Consider the following 25,416-nt stretch of genomic DNA (forward strand, 5'->3'; position numbering starts at 1 on the left):
GTTCCATGACAGTATCCATAAGGGATTCCCAGCCTAACGCCATCCGCTTTTGAAGCAATGTCATGTACTCGTTCCGCCATTCAACGCCTTGGGACTTGCTATGCGATATGCAATACCTTGGCCACTCTACTCGTAAAGGTCCATGTTGCCGTTCGTACCATCCTCTAGCTCCAACATTGCGTCCTCGTCATCAAGCATATCTTCATCCTCTTCCATCTCACTGTCGGTGTGGTTTGGCAATACCACAACCCGTCCATCCTCCAAGACGACATTGGCCGTCTCACCATCCTTGATAGCACCTCTCAGGATCAACACAGCCAAACGGTTGAGGATCTCCTTCTCTATCAATCTTTGTAGAGGACGGGCGCCATAGGCAGGCGAGTAACCAGCAGCACCCAGGTAGTCCTTGACCTCTTCGCTTGCATTGATGACGATCTTCTTGTCGTTGCTCTCGAGTCTCTTTTGGATCTCAGCCAGTCTCAGATCGACAATCTTCCGGATTTCTCTCCTAGTCAGCCGGTTGAAGATGACGATCGAGCTGATTCTGTTCAAAAACTCGGGCAAGAAGTAGTTCCGCAGAGCATTCATCACCAATTCTCGGGTCGTCGGGTCGATCTTTCCGTCAGGTGCATTCTGGCGAGACAGATATTCAGCACCAAGATTGCTCGTCATGACCACAATGCAGTTCTTGGCGTCCACAACACGACCTTGGCCGTCAGTGATTCTGCCGTCGTCCATAAGTTGGAGCAAGACAGTGAGCACTTCCTTGGCGGCCTTCTCAACCTCATCGAACAGCAAGATAGAGAACGGCCGACGTCGTAGTGCCTCTGTGAGTTGCCCACCAGCATCGTGTCCAACATATCCGGGAGGTGCACCAATCATCCTCGAAAGTGAGTGTCGTTCTTGATATTCCGACATATCGAACCTGATCATGGCCTTCGGGTCGTCGAACAAGAACTCGGCAAGCGCCTTAGTCAACAGCGTCTTACCGGTACCCGAAGGACCACAGAACAAAAAGCTCGGCGGCTGGTTGGGATTGCCCAAGCCAGAACGTTGGAGCCTGATGGCGTTCGAGACAGACTGGACTGCCTCTTTCTGTCCAACCACGATGCGCTGCAGATGCTGTTCCATGTGAAGAATCTTCTCCTTCTCGGAAGCACGCAGTCTGGTGATGGGGATGCCGGTCATCTTGGCCACAATGGCATTGATTTGTTCGGGGCCAACTGCATCGGTCGGGGAAACCTCGCCCATCGCACCGAGTCTGGCATGCTGCTCAGCATCCGCTTGAGCTCGGGCGCTCTCAAGGGCCTTGATCTTGGCAGCTACATCAGGGATGGCGTAATATGTCAAATCAGAGGCTGTCTGCAGATCGTTGGAACGCTCTGCTTCGTCTCTCTTGTTCTTCAGTTGTTCCAACTTCATCTTGGCCTCCTGGATCTCTCGGGAGCGGGCTTTCTCCCGTTCGTAGTGCTCTTTCAACGGTTCTAGCTCTTCCTTGACGTTGGCTGCTTCACGTTTGGCCTCTTCCAAACGCTGAGCGGATGATGGATCCGTTTCCCGTTGCAAGGCGTGAATCTCGATCTCGAGCTGCCGGAGTCGTCGTTCAAGATTGTCGAGTACTTCGGGTTGCGATTCTCGCACGACGTGAACGTCTGCTGCTGCTTCGTCGATAAGATCAACGGCCGAGTCGGGCAACCGCCGAGACGTGATGTAACGAGCGGCAAGAGTGGCCGCGGCAACAATGGCGCCGTCCAGAATCGTCACACCGTGGTGGACTTCGTATCGCTCTTTCAAGCCACGAAGGATGGAGATTGTCTCTGCCACGGTGGGCTCCTTGACCAAAACCTGTTGGAATCTTCGTTCGAAAGCCGCATCTTTTTCGATGTACTTGCGGTACTCGGCAAGAGTGGTGGCACCGATACAGTGGAGCTGTCCACGGGCGAGCATGGGTTTGAGCAGATTTGCGGCGTCCATGCCGCCTTCACCGCTGGCGCCAGCGCCCATGAGCAGATGGATCTCATCCACAAAGAGAACAATCATCTCATTGGACTCCTCGATCTCTTTGAGAACACCCTTCATTCTCTCCTCGAATTCACCACGATACTTGCTGCCAGCAACAAGGGAGCCCACATCAAGAGAGAGCAGTTTGCACGCGGCGAGATTTGCAGGGACATCCGCATTTATGATCCGCTGTGCCAGACCTTCGATGACTGTGGTCTTTCCGACACCGGGCTCACCGATAAGGACAGGGTTGTTCTTGGTTCTCCTGGACAAGATTCGGATCACCCGCCGGATCTCCTCTTCTCGTCCGATGACGGGATCGAGTTTTCCTTCTCTTGCCAGTTGTGTCATGTCGATTGTGAATTTCTTGAGATTCTCATTTTCCACCTCGGAGTCGGCCGACTTGGAGTCGACTCGCTTCGTGCCACGTATTTGCTGAATAGCGGAGTCGATGAGCTTGGTGTTCGGGATGTTTGCCTCCTTCAGGCATTCTTGGATCTTCGGATCTTGCGCTAGAGCGGTGATCAAGTGATCAATGGCCACATAGGTATCCTTCTGTGTTTTTTGCAGCTCCTGAGCGGACCTGATGACCTTTGAGAGGGATGGCGACATGGTGACATGTTCAGGCGGAGGATCTTGACTCGGGAGTCGCACAAGAGCTTTCTTGAGCGCTCTGTCGAGTAACTGGATGTCGCCATGTGCTCTTTCGACGACTTGCCGGAAGAGAGGAGCCGAAGCGTGAGCTTGTGAGGCGTTGACTGTAGTCTGTTGATCTTTGGACTCGTCGGGCGGAGGGTCAAACAGAGAGACTGCTAGGTGAACTGGTAGAATCTGAGAATGGGCATATTGTTCAGCGAGGTTTGCAGCGTCGCCGAGAGCCTTTGCGGCCCGATCAGTGAACTGAGGCACGCCCGCCATCGTTCAGTGACGTTTACTGTGTTTAGGATTGTGCGTAGTTTCGTGTAACGCAATGTGGAAGAAGTTCCAACAGACGTAGAAGATGTGAAGGCATGATAATACAGTGACTCTTGTACTCGGGACCAGCGCCCAAAGTGGAGCGCGACCTGTGACATAAGACTAGCATGTTCCAGAAAGCCCGTGAATGCCCTGGCAGCAGCAAGCTCCAGTAGGCGGCTGCGGGGAGCTTCGCCTAGTCACAGGCGCTGCTACTCGTCAATTCTCCTCCCAAAAAGTACCTCCCGGTGTCTTCCAGCAGCCTCTGGCCATTATCACCCCATTATTCTCACTCGTCAGGCCACTGAAGCACTCGGGCACTCGAGTATCTGGTCTGAGCGAGATGGACAAAAAAGTTAAGCAGGCCCTGGTGTCTCTGTCACCAAATAGCATTTTTAGATCTGCTCGTTATGAACGAACCGCGGGAAACGAATTGGAGCCAAAAAGTGAAGGTGAAGGTGAGGGTGAAATGAGAGACAGACGACACCGAAGGATCACAAGTATTGTTGTCCTGCATCTCCCTGAGTATTTCAGGTATCTGAATTTTCCTCTTTAACCGAGTCCGCTAGCTGTGTATCGACCACCCACAGCCCACTACCCCTTTCGATTACCCCCCAATACGGATGACATCGTCGCCATATCCCAATCGGTAAATGTTGAGCCTATAAATGGCTTGTTAGTTGCTAGTGCACCCGTCACTGTTGGTGACGTCGTGTCTGCAGCCTGAAAAGAATTTTCCATTCGGATCGAACGACGGAGCGAGTCTTGCACCTTGAGTTGTAATTTTGTCTGCAGTACGGGAAATTGGATTGTTCAGTCTGTCAATCTGCTATTCGAGAACGCGGAAACACAGTCATTCATTCTGGTGGGCATAGTAGCAACAGTAAAAGAGCAACGGCGCCGGTCAGATATCCAAGAATATCCTCCCTCATGGCTTCAGGGCAAACTGCTTCAGGTACAAGTAGTCGGCCATGTTGCGATCCACGGTTTTGCGAATCATTCGGGCAGCCTCTTCTCCATATTTCTTCTTCCATTCATCATCCCATTGTTCTTCGCTCTTTGCTGCTTTCTTCTGTCCAGAGTCAGTTCTACACCCAAGTGAGGAAAGGAGGCAAGGGTCGTCACGCACCTGAGTCCTCGGCTTGAGGTCTGTCGAATCGATTGCATCCTCATGGAAACCCTTCCACTTCTCAAACGCCGCTTTTGCACGCTTCTGATCCTCTTCGTTGTCCCAGTTCAACATATCAGGGTGGAAATCAAGCCCCACGCTCTGGCAATAAGCTCGGAGAATACCCTCGGGGTCGTCCAACAAATCATCAGCGTCAATCACGCACACTTCAGGCACCTTTGCGTCGCCATTCACAATATTCCCATTCTCGATTCCGTTCTCTGTTCCATTCTCTGCTCCATCATTTCTGTCTCGCACCAAGCCAGTCTCCCGCGCACTGTCGAAAAAGCGTCGAAGTTCGTCATACCCAGCCTCACTCGGATAGAACTCGTTCCAACCCGTCATTTCGTCCAAGGGCGGAATGGTGCATCGATAGTAAGAAGGGATGCTTGAGTGAGGATCACGGATGAGAAACGTGAAGTGAAATTTTTCAAGCAAGGTCCTGGGAACGATGGTAGGATTCCCCGGTTCGCCCTCCGTCGGGAATGGGAAGGGCGCTTTCTTGCTGACGCCGTTAACACCATTGACCCCATCGGCATGACCATTGATATGATGAATTCCGTTCACTCCGTTGCTACCGTTGGTACGGTTGACGCCGTTGACGCCGTTGATCCCATTGCTCATCTTCTCGGTTCCAATACCTCTCTTGACCGACTGCAAAGATGGAGCCACTCTGGGAGGCTGCTGGTCGGGAGGGACCAGATAATGAAGAATGTCCTTGATGAAGACGCGTTTACCCTGTTGTTGAGGTAAGCAAGGAACATCGGACCTGGTGCGATGCGGGCGCCCGTATGAAAGACTAAAGTTTGGGGGGGAACATCACACCTCGGCTCCTTCGTTATCTAGTCGATCGAAGATTGTTTTGTACGTTGACTCGCTGTATCCCGATGCTTTCCTCGCATCTTCGTCGTTCTCATAGCGGACGCTCATCCTCTCTGGGCTGAAGAGCGAGTTAGATATCACTGCTCCGTCGTCCTCTCCGCAGAGACTCACCCATAATAGAATGCGTCGCCAAATGGTTCATGGACACAGGCCAAGTCTTTCCTGGTCATGAACACCTTGAAAGACGGTTAGCCCTCATCAAATACCTAAGCAGGCAGTATGGATCGAACACGTTCGAAGGCCGTACTACACGCACGCGGGTGCGTGGCACAGAATATAGGTCTGGCCATGGTGGCAGTGCCCTCTCGATGACAATGCTACAAGTCAATCGAGAGGATCAGTCAGATAGAGTCAGCCGACTCTAGGTAAAGAGAATGTCAAGGTTCGGTGAACCCAGCAAAATAGCCCCTTTCGGTCAGCTAGAATAGAATTTCGACCAGACAAAGCAGTCAGAAAATCGAGAAAGAAGATTTCCCTGATCGCTCCCGTGAAGTCATGGGAGATCGTAACTAGGTATTTATAACAAGAATCAGATAACGGCACTCGGACGCGGGACTCGGACGGTCGAGGGCAAAAGTCACTCAAGGCAAGAAGTCTTCCTCTTGCCTGCATTCACCTGGGGCCCTTTTCCGAGACGAATCAATGGGCCATACAAGGTGGTGAAAAATTCGTCATTGCTCCATGTGCCAGTGATGTTGAGCATCTTGAATGACGCCAAGGGAGATGCGATTCGCTTGCTGTCCTCGGAAGGCCCCGCAACACGCAGGACGCCCCAAGTAACACCAGTCCACTTTTCCAGGAACATGTGGGAGATGGAGATCATGATTGGCGTCTCCATGGACAAAGGGCCACCCGTAAGGGCGAGAGGCGAACGCCATCCAGACAGCTGAGCCGCGCCAAACGTTGAGGAGAAGTCTGATAGTCTGGATGGGATGGCAAACTCGAGAGATGGATCTCATGAGAACAGTCCATGGAGAAATGGATGGACAAGACCGGGCGGTCAGAGCCACCTATGTCAGTCATACATCTTGCCGGGGGAGTGTGACCCGCAGAGCATTTCAGAAACGTAGAAATGAGGGATGATCAAGGAATTCTGACCTTGGCGGACGAACTGCGCATTTGCATGACATTGGGAAGGGAGAAGGGGACTCGAGGAATCTTGGAATAATGAGTTGATATTCGAAAGACCTCCAATTTGAGTTGAGGTTCATGTGGAGGGGCTGGCAGGCACACCAGCGCTAGGCGTGGCACCAGTGGCGCTCTGCTAGGGAGTCGGGACCAGCTCGGGGGCGATGGGGGCGATGGGGGCGACGGGGGCGACGGGGGCAACTGGTTAAGGATGCCGGATGCTGCCTAAGCTCGCATGCCCTTCCGTCCAGCGGAATAATGACACGACTCGGCTCGAACGAGTACCACGGCTAAGGCTCACTAAGCCCAAATCTCGGTACAGCACCATTGGTGCCATGGCATTTCATTTTCATTGACGCTGGCAACGTCGGTGCCTTTGCTCTCCCTAGTCAGGACAATTCATCACTCATTCACATTGTTTACTCTTTGTTGTCGTCGACGGGGAGTTTGGCGCCTTGGGAATTCTCAAGTCTAGTTGACTCTCGTTGCATTCATTCCTTTTGCCTGCGAAACCTCTCTTCACCCATCCCTTAGACCTGAAGCTACTCTTGCCCTCTCGACCGTCAACCACCAGGATGGATTTCTTGAAGAATCTGATGGCATTCTCGCCGCCTCTACCTCCTCCAGAGCCGAAGGTCGTGGTGACCAAACCCATCCATCCCTATTATCCCACCGAGATTGAAATCGTCAACTTCGCCGCCAACGAAATGTCTGTTCCCGAGTTATTAGCCGCCTTTGCGACCGGTTGCACAATCATCCTTTCGCTCACATGGTTCCTTACCTCGAGTCTCGCACCACGTTTGAGAGTTGTAGACAAGGTCATTGCGCTGTGGTTTTGTTTGTGTATGAAAAGAGCCGCGTAACCGAGGGAGGTGCTCACTGACATGGAAAAGGCGGCTTCATCCACTTGTTTTTCGAAGGCTACTTCGTCTATAATCACACTCGCATGGGCGGTCTCCAAGACCTTTTCGGCCAATTGTGGAAGGAATACTCGTTGTCAGATTCGCGCTATCTGACCTCGGATCCCTTTGTCTTGTGCATGGAGACCATCACGGCGGTATGGTCCAGACTCTGCAAAAACAAACAAAAGGGAGATTTTCATGACAGAATTGACGTGACTTAGGTCTTCTGGGGCCCCCTTTCATTCTCGATGGTGTATTTCATCATTACCTCCCACCCGCTGCGTTATCCACTTCAGGCAATCGTTTCGCTTGGGCAGATCTATGGCGACGTCCTATACTACGCAACCTCCATGTTCGATCATTACCACAAAAATTTGACCTATTGCCGACCGGAGCCGTACTATTTCTGGTGCTATTATTTCCTTATGAACTTCTTCTGGATTGTTATTCCAGCACGTGAGTTTCCTCCGCTCAGAACTGGCCGTCCAGAGCTGACATCGACAAGTCCTACTCGCAAGTAGTCTGCGGATCACGACCAAAGCTTTCAAAGCGCTCGACCGGATGTCGCACTCACTGCAAGGAAATGGCACATTGACTAGACCGAAAGCCAACGGCCATATCAAACGTGCATGATGGGTGCGATCAAAAGGAGGGTGGCGTTCAATAACAGTGGTCGAATGGTACGAAGCAGGCGTTCGTCGGTTTCAGCTAGAACTGGCTGCATCCGCCAGAGGCGGTCGAGAATTCAAGTGCTCGCACGAACTGGTCTTGATTGCAAGCGAGGTACGATACGTAGAGGCCGCACAGTAGCTTACAGTGTCAATCGACCTGCGCACTGGATAATGATAATCTTGCTTTCGAGCATGCGATCTATAGCTTGTATACTCCTTAGCTGGATCGTGTTCGTTAATCGATCTCAGCGGTTGCCCTGGAAACCGCCGCGTCTTATCCGACCCGGCGAGCTGGCGTCTTTGACGCAACCTGCATATTGACCTGCGCTACCGCCAGTTGGCACACCGTTCACCCGCAGCTTGCATGAAAACCCAGTGGTGGTTCCGAGCTTCTTACCGCTGGCATCTGGAGTTAGCTCTGCCCAAGGAAAGGCGTCCGTGCCACAATTACCTTGCATAGACATATCTCAAACTTCTCTCTGTACACCAAAACCGACATCAATATGCCCGCAGAACGGTGGTCACAACCGACGAAAACGCACTCTCTGGTTCGAGCGACAGCCACGAATTGATGATATAGGAACGTGGCCACAACACAGCTTCAGACGCACATCCGTCAATGCGAGCAGACTCGACTCCAAACTCCGTTAGACGAACCTCTAGGCACCACTTCTCCAACACACGTCCTGCCCAAAAGCCCCAAAATGTAGAATCATCCCGTCCTGTTGGGCTCTACGAATCCCCTTCTGTTCAAGACCGCATACGACAATGGCAGGCTCAAGGTGCAGCAAATGCCCTGGCCCCAGATGCGGTGAGCGTTCGGTCGATTCCCACTTCCGAATGCGCCTCTGCTTCTTCGAGACCTGAGTCGGAGTATGGAAGCGACTTTAGAGTTCGTGTCGGCGGAAGAACCAAAGCCAAAGATGAACGCAGTCAAGAGAAAGAGAGGAGTTCCAGTGCTCCGCGAAGGCGCATCATCAGTGATAGTCACTGGAAGACTCAGAAGCATGATAAGGACAACAAGGATCCGAAGCCCGCCGTCGACCGACGATCGGAGTCACGACAGTACGACCTTTCCTACACTTCCAATCAAGAAAAAAGCAGAGGGAGACGACGATCCAAAACACAGCAACGTGCGAGCTACGGTCAAGGAGCGAGACAAACACTGCCGCATGACGATGGCATCAGGGTGACAACAATTCCAGACGATGCCGTCGCGGAAGGGGAGGAACTGCCACCTCCATGCGATCTTGAGAGCCGACTGGACAACGAGTTGGCTCGGCACTTGACCACTGAATCTATTGTGTCGGGGGATTTTGGGAGATACTTCGATGAATCAATAGGGCTAGATGAGGGTGTTCCGAGCGATCGGAGACCTAGCAAATATGCCGAGCTGTTAGGAAGGCCTGGGGATGCTTCTCTGAATGCAGACACCCCAAAATCACGGAAAAGCGGACTATTGGGCAAAACCAAAGGCATGTTTATGAAGTCAGAGACTGTGCCTACTGTCAGCAACAGGATACCCAGTATTGAAGCATGGCTTGACGAGCAACCTGACCCATTCGTCGATAAGGATGGCCTGGACGATCTACCACCGGCCGAAGTGCCCCAGCCATTGAGGAAACGCACGCATCGGAAGACATCCTCTGTTGAGAAGTCTATCACACCCGATCCCAATCAAATATGGGATTGCATTTTACCGCAGCAAACCGAATCTAGCCTCCACGATACACCCATACCAGGTGACTCGATGCCATCGCCAAATGCTAACCAGACCTCCGCTTCGAACCTTGGTGATCCTCCAAACGATGCTCATGACGGGCACGATGGCTCGCCGTCCAGCCTCCGGAGGAGAGGTGCAAGAGTTCGGCGCCAGCGAAGGCCCTCCAGGAAGGAGATGGTGCCGGATGGGAGCTCCCCAGAACTCACAGTGTCGCTGCCAGAAGTTCCGCTAGCTGAGAATACGACAGTTAAAGCTGCCGGCCTGCCTCAACGACCTTGCCCTCCTACAGGTCTGCATCGACTTTCGACAATACCATCCGTGGAGACTTTCAAAGATACCGATTTAGAACCACCGCCCCAAGGAGAGGCTGTAGGAGATGTTTGTGACCTTCGACGCAAGCTAACCACTCACGAGGATCTGATGTCAGTTTTATCTTTGCCGAGGGGCACCTGGGTCCGTCGATCGAGACGAAGTGCGAGAACAAAGGCACAAGCAAAACAACAATCAAGCTCAGCACAAGAGATTCTTGCCGGGGTGGTAGCGGACGAAGAAAGGTATGGAAGAGAATTACGAACTTTGGTTGACGGTGTCATACCAGTCCTGCTCCAATGCCTCCTGTCCAAAACAGATGCGACGGCGGCGGCGGGCTTGTTCACGTCGTCGGCGCAACAAGATGGCGCGAGCATCACGAGGGCCATCATTGATATGGGAATTGCCCTTGAAAGATTGAAGGCTCTGCATAATCGCATTCCCTCCCAGAGCCTGGACAGTCTTCTCAACTGGGGTCAAACAACTGAAAAAGCATATAGAGACTATCTACAAGCTTGGAGGCTCGGGTTTCAAGATATCGTCGTCAACCTTGCACCACTTGAAGGCTCAACAGCTCTAGAACAGGGCATGGCCAGAGACGAAGCGGGCGACCTAGTGGACGCTGCGGGCAAGAAGGTGGACGTTGCATATCTCCTGAAAAGACCACTTGTGAGAGTTAAGGGGCTGAGCAAGATATTCAATCGAATCAAGAATGAATGTGATATGCCTCTTGCTGCGCGGATGGCCGATGCTTATGCTGATCTGACAGCGTTTGCTAAGAGACGGAATCAGGAAGAACAAGCCAGGTTGGAAGATGAAGCAGCTGCAAACATTGATGCAACCCGAGCTCGCGATATCAAGACAATGGCAGCGACGGCGCACATCACTGTCAACAAGACTCGCTGCGTCAAGGCAAGAGACGTCTTCAACCTCACAATCTATCATTCCAGTGGCCAGAGAATGGATTGCAGCATTGAATTGATCTTGCGAGACAACGTCCGCGGTGAGCCGGTTGGTGGTGATGTCCTGGTTTGTGAAATCGACGACACAGGAAAGTGGCTGCTCTTTGCTCCAATTGAGCTGAACTCGATATCTTCCAGGCGTGGTGAGGATGGGTTCGATCTCGTCATCATGGTCCGGGGCCGAGCAGGTATAGGTCAGGAATGGCACGAACTATTAGCCTTGAAGACGGATGATAAAGAAGCTGTGATGGAATGGGTGAACATGCTTGGATCGAGCCCGCTCCCCCCGAGGCTGAACCGCACTGCAAGTTTTGTGAGACGACCTGCTCCTTTGGCCATTGCAACAGCGACTGAATCCGAGCCTTCAGCCTCGAAAGTCCTCAGTCCGTCCGCCGACATAAGTTCTACGCCAGAATATCCGGATGTGCCCATTGGCGAGCCTTCTGTTCTTGGAGTGCGTAGCGAGTTCAGTCGCGGTTCAGAGTATACCAGACCTCTGATTGACAGGCCGCCGCCGCGGTTAAATTTGGGGGGTGGACTTGCGTCAAAGCCTGTTCCGCACCATCAGACGCCATCGACAATCCCACCGAGGCGTCCAGTCCCATCAGTCGTATCTTCAGATCGATCCACGATTTCAGACCGTTCCAGAAGGGATTCTCTCACAACGCTGATCTCGCTATCATCCAAAACTGCATCAACTAAGCTTGGCCACCTGTCAAGTCAAACCAAAAATCCTGAAGCCGGGCGATCTCCTCAGCCGCTATTTCCCAAGTCTTCCGAGCAGCCGAGAAATCATGTGGAGAGCAGCAAGAATGCGAGCTTACCAAAGCTCAGTGGGCCAAGTAACGTTTGCGGTGACTGGGAGAGTTCTTCAATTTCACACCAGACACGGAGTTCAAGGGCAAGTGCAACGAAATCCCCGGTGCGTAACTCACAACTTTCGCCGCCGGCTGTCCAAATTGATTCGTCCTCATCCAAGCGTCCTCTCGAAACATCACCCCAAAGACCAGAACATCATCGAGTAGTGTCATCTACTCCGTCAAGAGACCTCCTAACCGTCAACAAGGTTCGCACCGAACAACCCCAAGCCAATTCGGTTTCGTCCCTACCCGCGAGACAATCTCCAGGGACAGAGCTATCAACGCCTGAGCCAGATCAGCGACAGCAGCGGCCAAAGCGGGAACATAAGAGTTCGACCAGAAGCCAGTTATATACTGAAGATATACCGACCCCGCCAGTTCACAGCTCACGTCAAGATCGTCCCTCAATACCCAGTATTGGAACTTCATCCCCGCCGGCCACCCCTCCTCATTGTTCTGGCATTCTGCAACCGATATCAAGCAACAGGCCCAGCCCAATACTGAAACCTACTCCGAGTCCATCAGACAAGACGGTGAAGCGGCGGATTTCCTCACCCTTGAAGCATGAATACGAACCATCTACAACCTCCGACAGCTCCGGGTATGATTCAGAGAGCGAGGACAGTTTCTCGTCTGACACTTCTGAAGATCTGTTATCGGAGCATGGGGATATACCAACACCTCTTGTGGCTATCGCTCCCGGTGAGGGCCGGACCTCAAAACAATTTGTACCACCGCCCTCGATGAAATCCACCGGAACTCGAACTTTAGCTCCCTCCGACTCCGCTTCACAGGGTCCTTATCGGAAAGTTCCTTCTTCGACCACCATCCCAGCAAACAAGAAGGCGAAAACAATTGCTTTGATATGCTCCTGGTCAGACAAGGGCATGTGGGAACAGATTTACCCTGACGAGTGTTCCATCGTAATCTCTCCTGGTTTAATCGAAGCCTTCGAGATGTCAGCGGCTCATTCTGATCCCCAGATGTCCTTATCCTGCCGCTATCCTGAAGACCCTGAATCAAGAAAGCACTCCGTCTCTCAACAGCCCCTGGTAGCCTTCGAGTTAACCCCGATTGTTCCGCTACGTAGGGGAACTGCATTGGATATTTCAATTCGGTCTCCTCCCACAGCGAGCTCCAAGATCAGAACAACCAATAATGTCATGTTTCGTTCGCGGAATCCGGAAGAGTGTGAAGCACTGTATGGAATGATCAACTGGGCCCGGTGCAACAATCCAACGTATATTCAACTGCAAAATGCACGCCCCAGTCGCCAACCCTCCGTCACATTCAATGTTGGACATACCCAGCACAGTCGCTCGAGGTCGAGTTCATGGTTCAGCTTCGGGAGTCAGAAGAAGTCAAGTTATCGGGCGTCGTCTGCACCTACACCCGCCTCAATCGACATGTCAGTGGAGAGCTCGGGTACCGTGGCAAGCGCCTTTTCAGCTCTAAAGAGATTTGGCGTTAGTACCGCCTTCAATCTCAACCGATCGTCGGTGATTCGCAAAGATAGGAGTGGTGGCACTGGGGAGTCTCTGTATTCCTCCAGCAGTGGGACCGGAACAGGCTCGGGTTCAAGCACACCGCCGCCCAGCCAGCTTGGCTTCATACCAGGAAAGGATGGTCCCAATGTCCCATCGACAAGTGCAGCTGCAGCAGAAGGAGGGGGCATGGTTAACAATATGAAAATTCGATTATACGTCAGGAAGGGACAACATTGGGAAAACCTGGGAGCTGCCCGTCTCACAGTCCTTCCAGTACCATCGGCCACAGCAGAAAGTGGCCAAGCAACACCGAATCGACCAGTACTGGCCCCAGGAGCATCGCCACCAGCGACAGGAGGCCCTCCTCGATCTCCATCCAACATTACATCTGCCGGTCAACGAGGACAAAACCATGGGCCTCGACTTCCAAGCTCGAACCACACCCCGCACCGAATTCACGGTAACGGTCGCGAGAAGCGCATTCTCATTACGCGGAACAAGAACCGCGACGTTGTCCTATTAGACAGTGTGCTGGGTGAAAGCTGCTTCGAGCGAGTTATGCAGACTGGCATTGCACTGAAAACTTGGAGCGAGGACGATGTCATTGCAGATACAGGCGGTGTGACTTTGGGCAATCAACGGGTTTATATGATGCAATTTCCGGGCACGAGGGAGGCGGGTTGGGTCTTTGGTCTGTGTGGCACGTATCGATATGGTGTTGGTGGCACCGAATAAGGCCGAGAACCTTTTGAAAGACTTCAATGAAGGACGGATCAGATTTACGAACGATGGAGGATTTTGCACTTTGATTTGAGCGTGGAGTTCAGGGGAATGGGATTTCCTCTGTTGTGGTTTTGAGGTTGATTTATTTCCCACACAGGTCCCAGGAAGCGGAGATAGACGGCGAGTCGTTACTACGTGCCGAAAATGAAGTACTGGGAGCTTGATTCGGGCTTAACGATTCGGAGTCAAGAGGGGGAGGGTGACCTGTAACAGTGCGAACCCATTTTTGGTGGATGTATCCGTACCTTCTGTTTGCGGAGTATCGGCCTTCCATGTCGTTCACGAGGCTCGAGGCGTCCCTGTGAATCTGGTAGTTAGTTACATGACCAATCCGTACTTAACCAGCTACTTGCGCGCGTAAGTAAGGCGTCTTCAAATACGGACCTTCCTGCCTCGCTTTGCCCATGACCCAAGGGGGAGCCTTGCTCGGGATGCCTCCGAAGTCGTTGTGAGGTCAAATCTTGTTCCAGTAGCGGTTCGGAGCTCCCTCTGCCTTGTCCACTCACTCTACTTGCTAGCTGATTCTGCTTGAACACCTCTCTTATCTACTTTGTGCTCGGCTGTTCTTCTGCATAGGAGAACGATGCAAGGCTCTCTAACCCCACGATGCTGCCAAGGCGCTAGAGAGAGTGCAAGGACACAGCAATTGAGGCAGCTCGCCAAGCACACTCGAGCTTGCTCCTGCTCAGCCTTACAACGACAACAACCTACGAATCTTGTCCTGATGTCTACTTATATCTCTTCCTTGGTCAGAATCCAACAAGGATACACCCATGCGAAATATTCCCGACTTCAAGAAGTCACCGTTGGGTGCCGATGGCGTCCGGACTAGAAGCGCTCGGCGCGGCGGCTGCAGCCTCGCAACTCGCCCAGCAAGTTCTGGGGATTGTCAGACTTATCGAAAACGTTCGAGATGCGCCCAGGGACATCGCTGACCACGTCATATCTCTACGCCACCTTCTAAGTGTTACGGAAAGCATTAAGGCAACCCCATCATATCAGTCCCCGCCAATAGCGGGAATCCTAGCAGCATGGGGGGTGTTGATCACCGTGATGAAACGATATTGGTGGATGGCGATCACCGCCAGTAGTTGTTCCCCGTATTACTGAGTAAGCTGCCTATCGAGAAGGATTCACACTTGTGGCAGTCCTCGGTATCGAAAAGTGCCACCATGGAATTGTGTTGGTCGCCAGATGTTGTCGCATGCATAAAGGTGGCATAACGGCCGCGTTATCCCATATTACGCGCCTGATGAATTGGTCTGTGCACGCCGGGGTCCGGAAATCGTCTTCCACCGGACTTGCCGTTGTCAGGGGGGGCGTTTTCAATAAAAGGTGGTATATTTGGAAGAAGGACGCCTGATAATACTTATGAGTACAAGTACTGTGAGGATGCTGCTGAACGTCGAGGTCGTGCGATGAGTGGCTCTTTTCACGACTCGAGCCCGTTCTTAGTTCCTCGACATGTCCTGATCGGAAGGGGGACATGGGAGCCATTTCAAGCGTCCCTTTCCCTAACCTTGTCTTGCTCTGTCCAGCCGTTCTTCTATCCAAGCTTGAACTGCCTGTCATTCTCATCCGTCCATCTCATATGCCATATGCCAGGACACGAATCCGCCATCGATATGGATGTTGCTCAACAGGGTTAGTACCTGGGTACTCTTTTAACTGGTTTAGCGAGTACATCTTGTTTGCTGGAAGGTGCATCCTCGGGAATCTACTCGGTAATCATCTGCATGTCGCTGCGGGTTATGTAACAAGGTCTGTCATGGTGGATATCGTTGGAAGCAACGAACTACTGCCCGATCTGGCGTGGCTGAAGGTGTTTCCGAAATCTTGAGTGGATGATGCGATTCAGGGGCGTTGACGGCGCAAGAATCTTTGATGAGTAATCCTCCTTTCGGCTGTGTTACATAAGCAGTAGCGCACCTACCAACATGTGGAGCGAGCCAGGGAGGTATGTACCGTCTTTACAGGCTGAGGCTGGACGACCAGATCGTCCCTTTTGATATTTGAGACAACCGAGTGCTGGAGGATGAAGCGGTAAACCCCATCGAGCACCGAAGTTGACCGGTTGAATCCTGTCGAAACAGAAATCCATATCTAAGCATTCAACGACATGACACCACCGACCCGTTCGAGGCCAGATCCCGAAGTGAGCAGTCCTCCAGCTAGTGAAGGTGCATATGCCCCCCAACAAGGGCCTGATGGAGGGCCCGAGGATGCGCCTGCTCAGGGTGGATTCTTGTTCGTCGCGTCCACGGGTCGAAAGCAGAAGGACCGCAAGCAGCTCAAAACGCTGCGCGCACATGTTATGCACAATTATCTGGAACGAAGTCATGCAGAGCAGCAAGCGGCAGATCCAAAGAAGGCCACTGTGGTGTCATTTGCAGGAGACAGACTGCGGACTGACAAACAAAGGGCTACTGCAGCTGGCGGGCAGAAGATGAGGTTTAGAATGCGATCTGGTGAGCTGGAGCTAAGATATCCCCCTCGACATCGAAAGGGTAAGAAGAAGACCGACCGGACGAGAGAGGTTGACAGCAACGACGCCGGATCTGAGCTTCCAAAAGACAAGACAGAATCGCTTGTCAGTACGCGGCGGCAGGGGGCTGCCGAGTCGGGATTTGTACCTGGGATGCCGGTGACGTGGATTGGGTCGCGGAATATCGATGTTTTCGGTGTCTTGCCAGTTCGCTTAACTGAAGGGGACGACGCAAGGCTCTACCTATTCCGTCACTATGAAAGGTACCCGTGGTGTCCAATCAATGGGCAGAGTACGTGGTCCGAATTTGCCATTAGCGACCAGCTGGTCTTTCATGCGACAATGTACAGCTGGGGAGTTCATTTCCGGCATCGCCGACCAATTCCGGATTCTCAGGAAGAAATGAAGACACTCCAACATAAATTGGCAGCCATCTCATTAATTAACGACCGTCTGTCAAATTCGCAGCGGGCAGCGAGTGATGAAACCATCGCGGCGGTGGCAGCCCTGACTAATATTGCCCTTGTGATGGATTCATACGCTGAGGCCACCAAGCACATGGCAGGATTGCACGCCATTGTCGAAATGCGGGGCGGCATGTCGTCTCTGAGTTCGGGGGTTCAGCAACATTTGCAACGCTTGATCAGTTGGAACGATCTAATATACTCGGAAGTCTTTGACGAAAGACTGCGATTCCCACCAATCGAGGTGTGGGATGAATCCTGGGCAGCCTTTCAGCGGCGCAACTTGTCTGGAGAATTGCCTGGCCTGAGCCGCGCCGAGCTGAGGGCGGCGGGCGTTCCTCGTCACAAGGTCCTAGATCTCCTGAGCGACATTCGAAATCTCTGTACTGCGGAGCAAAACAACCCCCTACGCACCACTAGTGAAGAGGGAAGGATGCGGCGCGGTGATATGTTCCATCGGGTGGAAAGAAAATTGAGACTCATCGTCCAAGCGGACACCGCACCCGGGAACAATCGGTGGGACGCCACGGTTTGGCGGGCAGTGTCTCTGGCGGCGTTGCTCTTCACCCACCACCACTTGCGAGGCAACCCGCTCAAGTACCGACATTTCAACGTCTTGTCTACACAGCTTTACGACACGCTCTTGACCATGGACGAGGACCTCTCAGAGTTGGACTTCGCTCCGGCCATGTTGATATGGATTCTGTCGACGGGAGCGCTGACTAGCACTCTGGCAGCTGTTCACGCATCATTCGTCTTTATGCTGGGGAAGGCATGCCGCAGACACGGGTTGCGGGACTATGATCAGTACCAAAGGACTATAAGCCAGTTTCTGTGGACGGGCCAGGCGGACCAGTCGAGACACAACCAATTGTGGCTGGAGCTGGAGCCGAGTCTGTTGGAGCCGAGTCTGCAGGCGAGAGGGGTTCCATCGTACCAGCAGCAGTATGTATTTGAGATATAGGTCTGTTGCGTGCTCATCCGAAGGCCGACTTCGATGGAAGTGACCTCGCGGGGAGATGGATATGTGTACATCGTAGTGACTACTCGGTATAGTAGTGATGGGTGTTGATGGAGATGACCTCTTATCTCCGAACCGCAAACATGCTCGGGAAGACACCGGCATCTTCCTTTATTCCAACCACAGCTTCACTCGCGACGGACCACCGCCAACTCTCACCATCTACTCACGGTGGTCTCTATTCATCTGGTTCATCTTAAACATGATCGAAGCCTGAAAATTCCCCGTCGATGTTTCGGGCAAGATTAAGTACAGAGATATAGTATAGCAGACCGCCCAGTTGCCCTCGATTCGAACCCCTCCCCGCCCGCTTATTCCCCTCCCGCTGGCCGTCCAGCTGCATTCGTCGCCATGGCTCACTACCAGCTCCTTGACTTGGCTCCTGAAGTGCTACACAATATCTTCCAGAACGTTGAACCGGCCGACCTGGCGTCTCTAGCGAGGACATGTCGCCACCTGAACAGCTGCATCAGAAACGATGACTTCCTCTGGAGACTCCAGTATCTGGCCCGCTTTGTAAGAAGAGTCGAGGCCGGCTTCCACCGTCATTTGATATTGAAGGAGCCGCCTGCTGACCAGGGTTGACCCATCAGGATCCCCCTGTAGACGACGACACCAAGTCCTGGCGAGAGAGACTGTCCCGCTTGGTGAACCTGCAAAAGATCCTTGAATCGGACAACGCCGACATAAAGGCATGATCTGCTCCTTGGTCTCTGCAAGCCATCCCCGTCTCACTAACGTTGCGCTTCAGACCCAGTCGCTGGAAGAAGTGCTAACACAGACCCTGAGGCTGGCCCAGCAAGCCACTGCATCATCCACCAAGATTACCGACTTCCTGTCAAATCTCTACTCAAAGGGCATCAACATCACTACTATACTATGCAGATCTAGCCTCTTCGCCCGCGCCCGACCTCGACAATGGCCCGCCGCGTCCTCGGAGGAACTACGTCAACTCTCCGCCCAACTCCATGTTCTGGCAGGCACGAACTTGGACGCCCCCTGGCCGACCGGGGCTGGCCGATTGTGTCCGCACGTAGTGTCTCCTCTTCGTGCCCCGTTTGATGATAGCTACGACGACGACGACTATGAAGACCCGGACATCGACGAGAATGACCAAAGCGAAGAAGAAAGTCATCTCCTCCGAAGCAGCCCACGCCCCATGCGAGATGTGCACCCCTGGGCACGATCCCGAGTGTACGACTTGCGCCGATACAACCATTTAAACATGTGGGGACCCTTCACTGACGACGGCACCCAACGCATTGATTGGGAGAAGGTACAGGCCATCATGATCGTCCTTGGCTATAATCACAGAATGTACACCGAACGACGCGGACTGAGCGACACAGACGTCCTCGGCGGCCTCCGCGGTTCTCCTCCACCATCGACGGGCGAAGGAAGCAGATCTTCAGCCTCGTCAGCCCGATCCAACATCCTCAAACCCTGGGAAACCCCCTTCTCCGGCATCGCGCCCGACAGCTACGTCTCGTCCCCGCTTACGGGGAAAATCAAACCGGCTCCTAATCCCAGCCTGGACGCACTCGACCCCTATGGCGTCACGGGGACGTGGATGCGCATCGTCTGCTTCCTCGACTACAACGACCTGTACCGGTTCAATTTCGAAAGAAACATCGACATTCCCATGGATCAGGAACGGGAGCCCATTACGACGCGAGAGGCCTTCCGACTGATCAGCTTGCAGTTGCACGTCACGAGGATCGAGGAGCAAGAGGAGAAAGGAGAAGACGGAGAGGATCTGCTGCCGGTGGTGTATTTCGAAGGGACCAGTCGGAGCACCTTTATGGCGTGGGATCCTAACGCCCATTCCAGGATAAGAGGTGAGTTCCCTCATCCCCGTCCTTCCCCTCCCTGCCTTCCTTTCCGCCTCCCGCTCTCCCTACCGACTCTAAACCTCGCTGACAAACCTCGCTCCCAGGCTCCGTCCGCCAAACCCCTACCAAGGCGATCCGCTGGACGTCCTTCTCCATCTTCCACGGCGAAGAGCGCTGGCGCTCCGAGGGCGTGCAGATCGGCGGACTGCGCAGCGCCCGCGGCATCCTGGGCAACTGGTTCGACAAGGACTACGACGTGCACGGCCCCGCGGGACCAACCGCCTTCTGGAAGGTGTCGGACGACATGGTCGAGGAGAAGAGGCACAACTTGCCGCAGATGCTGCAGATTTTCATGGCCGAGTAGATATCTGGGGCGGGTGGGCGGGGGTGAGAACGAGAGTGGCTGGGAGGGAGAGGGAGTGAGTACTGGGGTGGAATTGGATTGGATTGGATTGAGATTCGGCGTGATAGAGATTACGTATTTTTTCTTTTCTTCTTTCTTGTCATGTTTTTGGTTCTCTCGTCCTTCTTGCACCATCCCTTACGCGCGAACGCGTGCTCTCTCTCTCTGTGTGTGTCTCTGTCTGTGAGTGAGTGTGAGTGAGTGTGTGAGTGTGTCTCTCTCTGTGCCATCTATCACCAGCTTGAGGTCAGGGCTAAGGCTGATACTACATACCTACAGAACATACTGGTAGCAATAGGCTTTGCCCTCGAGAAGCTTGAAGCCAAGAATGAAGAAACGAATGAGAAATCACTGACTGGTATGAATCACACATTTCCTCTCCTTCACTTCATATCACTCAACTCAAGCGCGCCGTCCCTTTAAAATGTCCGCCCGGTCGTTGGGCGGCCTTGAGGCTTAGGGTGAACGAGCTCCTTACCTCCCTACCTCCCTACCAACCTAGAGATATACATGCCCAAAAAGGGTACAGGTACTCGTTCGTTACAGCGACGTTTGGCGTTACCACGCCTCCTCCGTCCCCCTTCCCACTGGCATTTATATTCACATTTCCATACCCAATTCGTGCCTGATTCCCAAGGTATATCTTTCATTCAACCAATGCCAGCCCCGAACTCCTCATGACAGGGGGAAAATTGAACGCCGCGCAAATGTTTGAAAGATAGTAACGAACCATCCATGGCAAACGCCCGCTACATAGTATCCACAAGAAAAAGAACTGACACTGCTTTGGACATCTCATTTAATCAATTTCCATCCGGTTGGCGACAGGCCTTGGCGCGGGGAGTTTTCCGCTGCCTGATGGTTCCATTTCAGTTGCGAAAGGAGCATATGCGCTTCCTCCCATGGGTTTCTCATCATCCTCGATGTTCTGTGGCTTGTTGACATAGGGCTTCAGTCCCCTGTTATAGTTGTGAGCGCAAACGCAAGCGTAGGTAATGGTGACAAGGATCAAGATGATGGTCAAGACAGCAAACGTGGTGAGTTCCTTTCGCGCCGGCAGATAAGGAACTTCCCACCCCGGAGAGTACATGCGGACCATCTTGAAAATGAAATAGGCTAGACCGCCGAAGTAAAGTACCTGTGACGTACAAGTTTAGGGATATGCCGAAGAGGGGAAATTGGAGGTGTATACTTACAATAATAACAATGGTGCCCAAGAGAGACTCTTTCCGAACGAACCAGGCGGCTGCCAGAAGGATGAAAATGGTGACAGGCATAGCTGCAATGGTGAGGGCGAACTCGATTTGTCGTTGGGTGACAATGACCACGAATTGGACGGTAAATCCGAGGAAGAAGAAGAAATCGAACTTCAACAGGGCGATGTAGACCTGGTACTGAAGATAGCGTCGTTTCATCCTCAAGTCGGCCGAGATGCGTTTGTAAATTGTCCAGGCAAATTCGTCATACAGCTTCCAGGCGCAGCCGGCCATAAGTACTGTACCGACCGCCAAAATGCACGGGATGGCGATCAAAAACGGTTCGGTATCTGACCAAATGTTCTTGCGGATATAATCATCTTCGGCCAGCTGCAGAATCGCTTCTCTGATCTGGTCCATCTGCACGGAGCCATAGATGAGCAGGCCGACATTGTACATGACCAAGCCAATGACCTGAATGGTATTTTTCATCCGCAAAGCGTCCCAGACGAGGACTAGCTGATACAGAAATCCGAAAATATACAAGGTCAAGAAGGTCGGGATCGTGCGAGACGACGTCTGGTTGCCGGGAATGCTTTCGAGGTGTATCTGGAAGTGAGCAAAGACATAGCTTGAAAAAACAAAAGAAGTTAGAAGTGATTCAATTGACGACGAGACTATCATGGCCATACCTCTCAAATGCCAGAATGATCATGGCTTGGACCAAGGCGATGAGGGAGAAGGCCCATGTCCATTTTGAATTTGGTCGATACATGATTGATCTTGATCTTCTCTTGTCAAAGTCGTTCATCACATAACCCTCGCGACGGTGATAGCCTCCGGGCAAAGGTCGATAGGTGTCGGGCTGGCCTCCGAGGAGGGAAGCGCGAGACTCGTGTGCGCGAATTTTGACGGCTCGAAGCGCAGCTGCTTATGAAGTTGCCTTTGGATTGATCTGGGCTACCACAACTACGGTCGGTTGTGGTCCGGCTCAGTGACGTTCCAATGCTGAACGAAATAGGGCTGGGGGTGATACAGGTATAGAACTGCAAAGATTTGACGGTGACAGGGAGGGTCAAGTGATGGCCTCGACGGTTCAGGGTCGGCTTGGGAGCGCAGGTGGCAGAGTTCACTCGGTTCGAGGAACTGGGTGCGGCTGAAACTCAGGAGGGGGGGGAGTGGCAGATGAGGATTGGTCCAAAGCGCGTCTGGAACGGGCGAAGCTGGCGAGCCAAGGCAGTAAAGCAGCTGGAAAAGACTCTTTGGCTTGGTCGGTGGAGGCGACTCAAACTTGGCGGTTGATCTGACTGCGGGCAGTGAAGAAGAATACCCAAGAAGAGCGAGAGAAATAGAAGAGAAGAGAATGTGTAGAATGAAGGGAATTAAGGAGGAGTTTGATGGTTGAGACAGTTGGTTACAGTTCTGGTAGATCTCGTCAGCTCTAACTCTTGTAGGCACATAGGGACGGATGTTGGAGGAGACCTTCAGACCGCGGCAGGCAACTCGCAGAGGCTCGGGGCTGCCAGAACTGCCAGTTGAGTTTGAGATGGGCGCAGTGGCCTGAGCGAATAATTCCAGCGGGGCCTTGTGCAGCCCGAAGGTCGTTGGGACGTGGGGGCCCTTCCACTGGCCTCTATTTTTGGGGGTGCAGGACTTGGTCGCCCGAGTCGCGAGTTGCGAAGTCACGTGCCTTCAAAGCTCCCCAACTCCTAGTGATCCTCAGCTACAGTATGAAGCTCCTCGGATCAATTGTCGGAAAAATTCAGGTCTCGTGGAGTTGCGTCTTCCTTTTCCAGCGCCAAGGCTCATTGCCAACTTACACGGCGAGTCGGCCACACCAAACTCGCAAACCTCGAATCATTCCCCCCCTATCGTGAGTTTCGAGCCTGTCTACTTCATACTCCGCCACGAGACTCTCGGTCTCCCTCCCCTCTGCTCAAGGACTCGAATCTCCAACCGTAGAGACACAGATTCATGTCTATCACAAAGCTCCCCCTCCAGCAGCTTGCTGCTCAGCTCGTCATCTCCCCCGCTCCAACTACTCTGGGTGAATCAACGGCAGTCTTGAAGAAGCTCCAGTCCCTTGGCCCTGTCCTCTCTTTCATGACGCGTCGCGACGTTGTCCCTGGCAATGCTGAGCAGCTGGAGATGGATGTCGTCTTCTCATCTCGTGCCACTCTCGAAAAAGCCCAACACGCGAGCCCCTTCACCGTCAAAGTGAACTACGATCTTCCAGATCCAAAGCTCCAGGATCCCTACAATGTTCGCAATCTCCAGTCGAGAAGACAGCCTCAGCCAAAGACTATGACCTGCCATGTCCGAGTCCACGACGAGTATCAGCTTCCCAGACGGAGTATTCTTTCTGATGGCTTCTCGCCGAGCCTCAACACCAGGTTGTACCAGAGCCTGACTGATCTGAATCCACCACCAGGGATTGCAGCTGGATTGGGCGTCTTTGACACTGACAGCATGCATTTTCGCTCAACCGCTCAGCTTGTGGAAAAGCCTCCAGAGCTGATGCAAATGTATCGGTCCCCCAATCTAGACCGGACAAAAACCCAGCCAGCTCCTTCCCTGGGCTCCTTTGGACGTCTTCATTTACCTGTAAATCAACGTTGATCGGGTACTTTAGGCCCTGTCAGTGATTTATCACGTCCCATCGCCGCTCTTCACTGGCCACACGCCTTGACGATATCTCAACTTAATCGACCTCGACGAGCCGTCGATGGCCCGCCCAAGCTGGAACAGGCGTGCCGGAGAGGTTTATGGGTCTGACGTATCCGACCAGCTGAGTCTCTTGCTCCGGGCATGCGTTCTCTCGATGTGGACAATGTCTCGTCCTTGATTGACATAGACGATGCCCGAAGAGAATGACACCGGTTACTGCAAGAGAGTGATACGGCTGCAATTGAAGTACACTCTGTCTTTCCCGAGTCAGACACTCCTGACTTCCGCACTGTGAAAACCAATAGTTATTTGCCCTGCAAGAGAATGCTTCGACCAACCTTGCTTTGAGTCCCGAATCTGGACAAATACCCTTCTTGGAAAGAGAATGTGGCGTCTCCTCGTTTTGCTCGCTCTTAATGACGACTCCTTACTTTCCTGCTCTGCGTTGGACGGGTACCTCCTCGCGGTGCAGAGTGTGAGTATCCTGATTCCAAATCGGGTGAAACCAAACCCTGTCTACATATATATAACATGCAGCTCTGGACTGAGAGCTGATGCTGGATCTGTCAAAATCTTGTAATGTAAGTTGACTTCATAACCTCCGTATTCAATTTTGGCCTTCTCAGGATTTTCTTCAAGGCACCAAAGCAAGATCTGCCTCCATCGGCCCGCGGAGCTGGTGTGCTGCCCAGCTGATTTGAAGTTGATGAAAGTTCCACCGGCCGGCCATTCCAATTTGTCTGTATCTCGGCGCCATCAGTTTCGTTTCCTCGCGCGCCGACCGCTTGACCTATGGAGGTTGTTCCAGCCGCTGGTTGTTAAGCTGACGATTGCTCCGCTCACGCCGGAAGCAAGGCGCCGCAGCGCGACTTGCCAACTTCGAACACCAAATGGCAGAGGTCATCCAGGCGGTACGTCAACACCACGACCGCCTCCCAGAAACCCGGTAACCACCCCAACATGTGGACCAGGAAGGCCTTCGACAGACTGTCACGTTCATCGTTGAACACTTCCTTGTCAGCTGCGTAGTGTCACCCACGCCGAACGTAGGTCCGGGCATGAACTACACCGCGAAGGAACCTCCGTTGGTCCGACAAACGCAGGAGCTTAGACGCCCGCCGGACCAACAGGACAAATGACGAGTGGACCAGGTCCGGCACCCAATCCCGGGGTCCTCAACCTCGTCGGCCTGCCTATTCAAGGGTTCAAGGACCCACCGAAGTACAAAGGGGACCGCGAAGGGGATGCCGCACGAATATGGATCCTGGTAATGGAAGACCGGCTGGAGCGTAAGGCTACCTTGCAGCATCGACCAATCTCGGGAGAAGAGCAGGTCGCCTTGGCAATCTCTTATTGAGAGGGGGACACAGCTACTTGGTGGACTCTCTCAGTACGAGGGAATCGACGCCCTTCCGGAAGGGCAGAGGCTTGACACAAATTGATCCGATTGTTCGAGGTATCCTGCAACCAACCTATGGAAGTTTCCAAGAGTTACCAATACGGGGAAGGTCTCAGGTT

General features: G+C 52.9%; 8 protein-coding genes across 8 annotated transcripts; 5 read left to right on the top strand and 3 right to left on the bottom strand.

The window, feature by feature from the left end:
* Positions 1-126: 126 nt before the first annotated feature.
* Positions 127-2,919, bottom strand: Z519_11300 (hsp98-like protein; the record flags this gene model as incomplete). The annotated part of the gene is made up of 1 exon (XM_016769012.1): positions 127-2,919. The coding sequence occupies one exon, from the start codon at positions 2,917-2,919 to the stop codon at positions 127-129; it is 2,793 nt and encodes a 930-aa protein (XP_016614858.1).
* A 964-nt stretch (positions 2,920-3,883) lies between these two features.
* Z519_11301 (uncharacterized protein) lies at positions 3,884-5,295 on the bottom strand (the record flags this gene model as incomplete). Its single annotated transcript, XM_016769013.1, has 5 exons — positions 3,884-4,027; positions 4,085-4,861; positions 4,949-5,063; positions 5,117-5,181; positions 5,236-5,295. The coding sequence occupies 5 exons, from the start codon at positions 5,293-5,295 to the stop codon at positions 3,884-3,886; spliced, it is 1,161 nt and encodes a 386-aa protein (XP_016614859.1).
* A 1,413-nt stretch (positions 5,296-6,708) lies between these two features.
* Z519_11302 (uncharacterized protein) lies at positions 6,709-7,668 on the top strand (the record flags this gene model as incomplete). Its single annotated transcript, XM_016769014.1, has 4 exons — positions 6,709-6,976; positions 7,027-7,190; positions 7,257-7,491; positions 7,541-7,668. 4 exons carry the CDS (start codon positions 6,709-6,711, stop codon positions 7,666-7,668), a joined length of 795 nt encoding a protein of 264 aa, XP_016614860.1.
* A 657-nt stretch (positions 7,669-8,325) lies between these two features.
* On the top strand, positions 8,326-13,782 carry Z519_11303 (uncharacterized protein; the record flags this gene model as incomplete). The annotated part of the gene is made up of 1 exon (XM_016769015.1): positions 8,326-13,782. One exon carries the CDS (start codon positions 8,326-8,328, stop codon positions 13,780-13,782), a length of 5,457 nt encoding a protein of 1,818 aa, XP_016614861.1.
* A 2,167-nt stretch (positions 13,783-15,949) lies between these two features.
* Z519_11304 (uncharacterized protein) lies at positions 15,950-17,743 on the top strand (the record flags this gene model as incomplete). The annotated part of the gene is made up of 1 exon (XM_016769016.1): positions 15,950-17,743. One exon carries the CDS (start codon positions 15,950-15,952, stop codon positions 17,741-17,743), a length of 1,794 nt encoding a protein of 597 aa, XP_016614862.1.
* Positions 17,744-18,151: 408 nt separating this feature from the next.
* Z519_11305 (uncharacterized protein) lies at positions 18,152-19,996 on the top strand (the record flags this gene model as incomplete). Its single annotated transcript, XM_016769017.1, has 4 exons — positions 18,152-18,316; positions 18,394-18,447; positions 18,552-19,638; positions 19,737-19,996. The coding sequence occupies 4 exons, from the start codon at positions 18,152-18,154 to the stop codon at positions 19,994-19,996; spliced, it is 1,566 nt and encodes a 521-aa protein (XP_016614863.1).
* Positions 19,997-20,834: 838 nt separating this feature from the next.
* On the bottom strand, positions 20,835-22,006 carry Z519_11306 (uncharacterized protein; the record flags this gene model as incomplete). Its single annotated transcript, XM_016769018.1, has 3 exons — positions 20,835-21,173; positions 21,232-21,862; positions 21,924-22,006. 3 exons carry the CDS (start codon positions 22,004-22,006, stop codon positions 20,835-20,837), a joined length of 1,053 nt encoding a protein of 350 aa, XP_016614864.1.
* Positions 22,007-23,205: 1,199 nt separating this feature from the next.
* Positions 23,206-23,850, top strand: Z519_11307 (uncharacterized protein; the record flags this gene model as incomplete). The annotated part of the gene is made up of 1 exon (XM_016769019.1): positions 23,206-23,850. The coding sequence occupies one exon, from the start codon at positions 23,206-23,208 to the stop codon at positions 23,848-23,850; it is 645 nt and encodes a 214-aa protein (XP_016614865.1).
* Between the last annotated feature and the right edge of the window lie 1,566 nt (positions 23,851-25,416).

Source organism: Cladophialophora bantiana (genome assembly GCF_000835475.1).
Source record: "Cladophialophora bantiana CBS 173.52 unplaced genomic scaffold supercont1.21, whole genome shotgun sequence".
NCBI classification, from domain to species: domain Eukaryota; kingdom Fungi; phylum Ascomycota; class Eurotiomycetes; order Chaetothyriales; family Herpotrichiellaceae; genus Cladophialophora; species Cladophialophora bantiana.